Source organism: Drosophila grimshawi, unplaced genomic scaffold (assembly GCF_018153295.1).
Source record: "Drosophila grimshawi isolate 15287-2541.00 unplaced genomic scaffold, ASM1815329v1 contig_311, whole genome shotgun sequence".
Classification (NCBI taxonomy): domain Eukaryota; kingdom Metazoa; phylum Arthropoda; class Insecta; order Diptera; family Drosophilidae; genus Drosophila; species Drosophila grimshawi.
Window position 1 is genome coordinate 4,790,365 of NW_025063098.1, and position 8,068 is coordinate 4,798,432.

Below are 8,068 nucleotides of genomic sequence, written 5' to 3' on the forward strand. Positions count from 1 at the left end.
CATTTTTTACGGGTATTTTCCATATTCAAAACAAATCATTCTTATTTAAAATCAATTAAATTTATTAAAAATAAATACAAAAAAAAAGTCTTAAAACTGGGTTAGCTTATGACGGGTTTGCAAGTCTGCTCCGGCTCCACCTGGACATCCTCCTCCTCGTCGTCATCATCTTCCTCATCCTCGGACAGATACATGCGATCCTCATCATCGCTCTGCGTCTGCTGCACATTCCGGCTGGCTGCCGACTGTGCGTAGGCGGAGCTGCTGCTGCTGCTATTCGAACTGGGCGTGGCAGCTGTGGCAGTGGCAGCAACGGAGGCATTTGCATTGGCGCTGCGCTTGGTTTGGTTGGCGCGCCGCCATTTGGCGCGACGATTCTGGAACCAGGTCTTCACCTGGCGATCCGTCAGCTTCAGCTGCAGCGCCAAATGGCGACGCTCCTCCGGCGACAGATATTTCGAGCTGGAGAAACGATTCTCGAGATTTTTCGTCTGCTGCGATGTGAACCGTATTTGGCCCCCCTTCCGCTTCACCCCAAAGTTGGACATATAGAAACTGGCCGCGGGATAGGCTGCATTGCAGTAGAGGGCGGCGGCGGCAGTTGCCGGATTGCTGAAGCCTGCAACCAAATAGATAAAATGTATACAAAATAAATAAATTAATTAAATTCAATTAAACTAAGTAAATCGTTGGAATTTTCGTGTTAATATTAACTGTGCTGAAATCTATAAAAAAGAACAAATAATTATGTAAAATTTGCTTTTAGGAGAAACATCTTTAAACTTTTGCATTATTTATATTATTTATTTATATTAATTCGTAGATCGAGCATTTTGTTGAAGCTTTATTTATGACTTTGGGCTCTTTATATACAAATTATTGTAATTTAATTACTTTTAATAACCTACAAAATAAGACTGTGAAAATTATACTATTAGAAAAATGATCGATGTGCACTTTAAAAGTGGTTTGCTTTGTATATCTGTAATAATGATATAATTTTATAAATTTTTATTGTCATATTTTAACTTGTCACATCTACTTTATATATATATTGCTATTATTATGATTATTATTATTATTAGTATTATCACATCAACTATGTACTTTTTTTAAAAATTATTTTCTACATTTCTAGAAATTCTTCAATCCAAACAAACTTTTTGTTCTTCCAAAGCTAATGTAAACTTTACAATGTAAAAGCGAATCAAAAGCTCGCTCAATTCTGATTGGTCGCTTTGCTTGAGCTTTGCGTCTCGCTTGCACTCATCAAAGTGCAATCGGTTGAGCTACTTCAGCTTTGCATGCATATCGATTGGGGACGAATGGGTAACGCCCACTTAGAAATGGAGGCACCACTCGAACAGTTGGCCGTTTGCTGATTTTCTGACGGCAATTGAGGGATAATCAATTGGCATAATTGTTATCAGGCACCTGGACGACAACTAATTCGATTGTATATTTGGTTCGCATAATGGAAGAGTGTCGAGTGGATGGCGTGATAAGGTTCGTTGTGCAAAAACACACAAAAAACACACAAAAAACACTCACAAAAAAAGAAGAAGCCAAAAAGCCGATTGTCATTTGATGACGAAAGCTCGAAATCAATTCAAATTGCACTGGCACTCTTCCACAGGGACTCTCGCTGTGATAACTAACCATATTTAGACGGACTGACCTCAGCGCATTTGCCGAAATAGTACTGAATATCTATAAATAAATGCTCGACTGAACATATCATAAAATGTAATAGACGATTGCGATTTAATGTCATAATTTAAATTGTACAAATACACTTATTAACGTTTATTTATATTAAGTGGCGTATTGTGCGATAAGCCCATAACTGAAAAACCCCTCACTTTTCACGCTGCTCAGTTTGCACTGGTTTTTTGTATTTTTTATTTTGTTTTGTTTTTGTTTTTTTTTTTTTTTACCGGATTCCCGTACTTGAGAACAATTTGTTGTTAATCGTTCAAATATTGAATGAAGAGGCGACGACACTTGTACCCCAAAATATTAAATCGAGGAACCCGAGTGCCCAGTTAGACGACAGCAGACGCGCTTATCTCGATCTGAATCGAATGGCAATTGTCGAATTGTCGCCAGAAGATGATGGACAGCGCCTATTAATCGCCACTAATAGCATTTTTCGTTTAGATAAGCCTTTAAATATTACCCAAAGATTGCGACACGAACTTAAAATGCTCTGTTCCGCTCTGGCTCTGGCTCTGGCATTACCTGACTAAAATATTGATAAATTCTGTTATAAGCATGACTGAACATTTGTGACTTATATTCCAACTAAACATATTATGGCATTGTTTATCATAATCTAACTTAAGCATAGCAGTCGAGATAAATCGGGGATCTGGTATGAACATGACTATACATTTTTTGATATATTTTTAAACTAAATATGTTATAAATTTGCTTATCATAAGCTAGTCCTTTTGAATATTGATATTATATTGTATTAGACATTAAATTGATATTTTATTAGACTCAAATCATACGATTCTAGATATTTGAACGTCTCTTTTCTCATGGCTCTTTATAATCTTTATATATATCTATAGATATATATATATATAGATATCATTGATATCAGTTTCCAGTCAAGTTTTCGTGAATTAAGCCCTACTCATTCCGAATTAAGCTGAAAACGGTAAGCATATAGCACATTAATCCGCAAGATTAACACATTCGACTGTCACATTTCCATGTCACAGTCTTTTCCACAAATTGTGTATACCTTTAGCTGACTGCTGACTGCTGACTGCTGACTGGGCTCTCACCTCAATTTCAAATATTTGTCATTTTGATAAGGCACCCGAAAATAATGCGAGTTATTTAACAACACGACAAGGGCTTTTGGGTTATTGTGGTGCGTTTGGAAGGGTGTTTAGCTCACTCTCTAACCCATATGGCTGGCAGACCCGGTTCTATAATCTGGCTCCACACATTGCACTGGGAACTGCATACAGTGAGTGGGAGTGGCAAGAGGAGTGGCAGGGGAGTAATTTAAGTGGTCTTTGGCGCCAACACTTGACTTTGACAAACATCAACGCACATTAATCATGTTCGGGATCTACATGGTTGTACCCCCCATCATATTTGGGTATTTCAATTGATTATATTTTCTTTCTTTTAAATATGGTCTTTGATTTGAATGCGCAGTAAGCAAGGACGTCGGTTATTTAAGTGCAGCTTGGTTTGATCGATATCCATTTGATAAATGGGTAGTTTGTAGTTTGAAAGGGATTAAGTATATCTATATTGAGTCCAAGTTCATTGACTTGAACTTGGATGAGTCAATGCCCTTAGTAACTTAATGTTAATTAATTATTTTTAAATTTTGAATCATTTAGCCTTTGAGTGAGTCACACTGTTCAAGTTTAATAATTTTCCATTTCAGATTGAACTTTTAAGTATTGTAAAGTGAGTTCCCAATATTTGAGTTAATTTTCTTTCAATATAAATATAATATAAACAAATATAAATATTATTTATTATCAAATTGTGAATATTTTTATTAGATATGTTGCAGTTTGGAATTTGCCCTGGCAGTTTAGCCTTAATTATTAATTATTTACTTATATCACTCATTCATTATGTGACTCTGACTCATATCCGGTATTTCATAACTCTGCATGATCGAATGATACCTTTTAGTAGCCATTAAAAACTTTGACTTTGCTATCAAACATACACTCATTTGGGGATTAATATTTATATTGCAGACATAGTTCTGAACAATATAAATTGTTTATAAGTTTTGAAAAAGATCACAACTTCTAAAAAGGATATTCTTCAATTTTAATTTTAAAAATCAGTTTAAATTTTTGCTTATCCAAAGTAAGAAATTCTAAATCCTTTTATTTAACATTAAGTACGATTAAGTAAAAAAAAGATATAGATCTTACCTTCGCAATCCAGGAACGGGCTATATTGATCACAATAGGCAGCTGGTTGTGCTGCGGCTGCTGCTGCGACGGCAGCGGCTTGAAAGTGTGTCATGAAGTGGGAAGAATTCTTCTGCAGATTCAGCATCTGCTGATAGAATAACGAGGCGGGATCTGAGTAAACGGGACTGAAGCGCATCGTTGTCGGCGTCAACAGTGTGCCCGCACTCTGCTCCAGATTCTTGAGCGCATATTGGGCGGCGACTGCGTCGCGTGACAGATCATATATGGATGCTGGGCTGGTTGAGGATGTGGGTGTGAAGGCTGTGACTGGTCCTGGGCCAGGACTCGACTGCGACTGGGATTGTGTTTGTGTTTGAGTTTGTGGTTTTTTTGTGGCTTCACTGATTTGTGTTTTATGCTCCAAAATGTTATCAATGGAGAATGCCGATTTGTTGGCCTTAATCGTATTGTTATCCATGTTCTTCAGATTGTTAGGTATATTTATGCTGTTGTTGTTGTTGTTGTTGGGTTTATTCATTTATTCATTCGGAAGGCGATCGCAGTGCGCCGAGGAACGGCAGCGAACTATTTAAACGGGGCAGCGACGCGACTTGAACGGACGCAGACGATGAACTAATTGGTTTGGACTGTGCGCAGGGCCCAATAAATTGTACTAAATCAGATTTCACAGAATATAATAGATTGTACATATACATATAATGTTGTGCTAATGGGTAGATATCTATATTAACAATAATATAACCGACGGCCAATGTAGATACGAATGTACATAGATAATGAATAAGCTACTATCATTGATAAGGTCGCTCGGCACAGTCGGCTCACTCGGCTCTCGTTTGGGATCGGCCATCGGTTTTCTTTTTTTTTTTTTTTTTTTTTTTTTTTTGGCTGGTAGCTGGTGGCAGACCCAATCGCCGATCCACCAGTCATATAAATCACAACACTCGGGACTTATTAAACACACTGCTAACGGCAATGTCTGTTGCCATCTCGTTCGCACCACACGAACAGTGTCGGTACTTTTGATCGAGTAATTGTTAATCACCCGTTTATCGGTATCGCTCGGACGTCGTAGTTTGTCGTTTGAGTTGTCGTCCCCGTCGTCGTTTGCTGCCACTTCTCTCATCCTCCTCGCTGTTCTTATCCTCATAATTGCACTTCTGTTCAAGCTGTTCTCTCAGTTGTGCTACTGTTCGAGAATTGGGAAAATCAACGATCTCTTGATTTGTAGTGTATATAAGAAGACCAGAAATATAACCGATTTTTTCATCAAGTTATTCTAAAACTAATCATATATGAACCATGTTTTTCTCAAATTTATACTATGATTGCCTAATTCTCTAAACAAATACTTTTCCTGCATGTTCTATTTATTATCTCAAATTCATTTTTAACCATCCAAATAAAACTCGTTTTCCAAATTTATTTATGAGCTATTTCTTAAAATGATTCTACAATTTGAAAATTATAAAAATACTATTCAAAATAATTATAGTTGTTTATTAAAAATAGCTCAAATAGAGCATCTAAAAGTCGGGCACTCTATGTATACCATATATATACTACACCCGCGTTATATACATGAATTCATTTATTGTAGTTGTAAACAAATTAAAATTACCAATAGACTCTCACCGGTTCGGAGGTGCCCCCGAAGAACTTTTCACCCCGCCGCTACCCACGAATGTCGTCATCGCCATCGCTTTTGATTGAGTAATCGAGTTGCTGCGATGATATGAGCCTCTGCTAACCAGTCCAGTGTGTGTGCGAGTGTGTGTGTGTGTGTGTGTGTGTGCGTATACTTTTCGGCAGTTGGAACTTTCGAAACAATTTATGCGTTTGTATAACTGCATTGAGCGAGGGGCGGGAATGTTGTGCGGCACGGGGATGAGGTAGTCTCTTATCTGCCGTACTCGGGGTCCCCTTAAAGCCTTTGAGATGATGGATTACTTTTGATTTTGGGCATTGGCGTTCCCGATAAAATATACAAAATAAATGCGCCTAATTGTTGTTATTGTCTACTCGCTACCTGAGAACGATATTGTTTTCAGGTCGCCATTATATCTTTTAGATACAAGTATCTACTGAATTTCATAGGGAAAAAACTCAGAAGCGCTTGTTAAAGTTAGATTTCCAACTAGAGTTGCAGAAGATGCGTCCTAAGATGTTTTCAATAATTTGAGGCATTTCTTGTCTACTTAGATAGTTAAACGACTCCTGTATTTTTCGAATATTTATTTAAATATTTCCTGTTGAACAAAAAACTTTTGATTATCAGATTATTTATTTGTTTTCTTTCGAATTTAATTTGATTATTTTTCACAATAATTTTAAAAATACCGCACCATTCCCGATAAACTGTAAGTTCCACATAATCGGAACATGCTCGCAAACCCATTAAAAATTCACTGAAATAATAATTCAATGAGCAATTCTAAAGTACTCAAGGGTTCTTTTTTTTTTTAGATTTTATATGGTTTCATAAAACGTAGAACTATAGTTAGGCTTGGTGATTCAATTTGTAGCATTTCGAAACGGCTAATAAAAGAATCGCTTGGCAATAACAATAAAAAGATGATAGCTCAACTGAGCACTTATTGAAATACTAGATATTTAAAGGCATGATAAATTCGTTGTCGATGATATTGATAAATGCACAAGCCGACAACATAAACGAGTAAGAAATGGCACTTTATTTTCAAAGCTTAAATAATCACAACTAGATATATTTATCAATGAGAAAGCTAGGTAGACATAGTGCTCTAATTTCGAATATACAAGAACAGTCTATTGACTGCTTGCCTAATATGACAAATCCTACATTCAATTCAAAATCTACATTTTGCTCATGGTTTTTTGCACCATTTTGTTTTTGAATGAATGAATCACAATAAGTATTTAATGTGCTTAGTGGATGACAATTGCTGCCTTCAAGATTGCTGCATAGGCAAGCGGCAGCAACAACAAAATGTGCTTAAACAAATTACCAAATAATGAACCTTGATAAAAAATCGAAATTGTTTCGAATGAAACGGAGAAATAAGGCAAACACAGAACACAAATATTGGCTGGGTGATAAATATAAATGTACTCGATTCGGGGGAATTGATCGGTGTGGCCCAAATGCTAGTTGGCAAATAAATGATAATGTTTTTGTCGTTGGGTCGGCTTAAGTTCGTCAAGTGACACTAAATTATTAGCAATTATCAGAGACAAACGGTTCGAAACGACTTCAAAATTGGGTATAAATTTGCAGTACAATAAAAGGAAGAGCTCTTCAAATTTATTATGTGTCTCAAATTGAAGTCCAGGCCATGTGATAAGAAGCTTCAAAAATATAATTTTGATAGGCACACTACGATAATTGGCTTGTTTCACATTTTGAATGATCGTCAAAGGCGTTGGCCGTTAACCAATACATCAAATATCAATCATTAATGTTAAGAAATCAATAATTTGGCTCTTTATTTATATAACTTTATTCATTCTCATGCTTCACCATCGCATTTTACATACATACATATTTATATATGTTCAATTGATTTCTGTTTCTTACACTTTGTCATTAGATATTTATATATATATTTATTTAATTGTTGTGTTTTGTGTAATGTTGAGGCATTACACTTGTAAACTAATTGATTAAATTGTTTGCGCAGCATTTTGAATTACTTGTTTCATAACATTTATTTATTAATGCATACGAATAAATATTCATATTTTATTTTTGTAAATATAGCACTAAGTTGCTGCATGTAATATTTAAGCAGTTTTTATTTATTGAATTAAATCAGTTATTGTATTTGCTTTTGTGTACAGTACATATTTATTTATATTCTTTTTCTTTTTCATTTATATATATTTAAATGTTTCACAAGTTGTTCAATGTTTCATTTTTCGCGTGTGTTTTGAGAGTTGGTTTTGAGTATTTTGCTTGGCTTCTTGTGTGAAATTACATAAATTAAAATGCAAAATAAATAAATTATACTACAATTTCACACATAACTAGGCATGCACACATTAAGTTTACAGTTTACAGTTTACAGTTTCAAGTTTAAATTCATATTTGTTTTGTTTTTTTTTTTCTGCATAAGATTAGAATGGATTTTTGTTTTGTTGTTGTTTTTGGTTTGAAAAGC

At 35.4% G+C, this 8,068-nt stretch overlaps 1 protein-coding gene across 1 annotated transcript; it reads right to left on the minus strand.

Moving 5' to 3' along the window:
- Positions 1-101: 101 nt before the first annotated feature.
- Positions 102-4,441, minus strand: LOC6563713 (homeobox protein Hox-A7). Its single transcript, XM_001990334.2, has 2 exons — positions 3,927-4,441; positions 102-619 (listed from the first exon to the last, which is right to left on the minus strand). Exons 1-2 carry the CDS (start codon positions 4,384-4,386, stop codon positions 102-104), a joined length of 978 nt encoding a protein of 325 aa, XP_001990370.1. The 5' UTR covers positions 4,387-4,441.
- Between the last annotated feature and the right edge of the window lie 3,627 nt (positions 4,442-8,068).

Excerpts from the sequence above, each read along its gene's own strand:
- LOC6563713 (XM_001990334.2), bottom strand. The coding sequence starts at position 4,386 with ATGGATAACAATACGATTAAGGCCAACAAATCGGCATTCTCCATTGAT. Across the intron at positions 620-3,926 it reads CCCGTTCCTGGATTGCGAAG|GCTTCAGCAATCCGGCAACT; the intron begins GTAAGATCTATA and ends ATTTGGTTGCAG.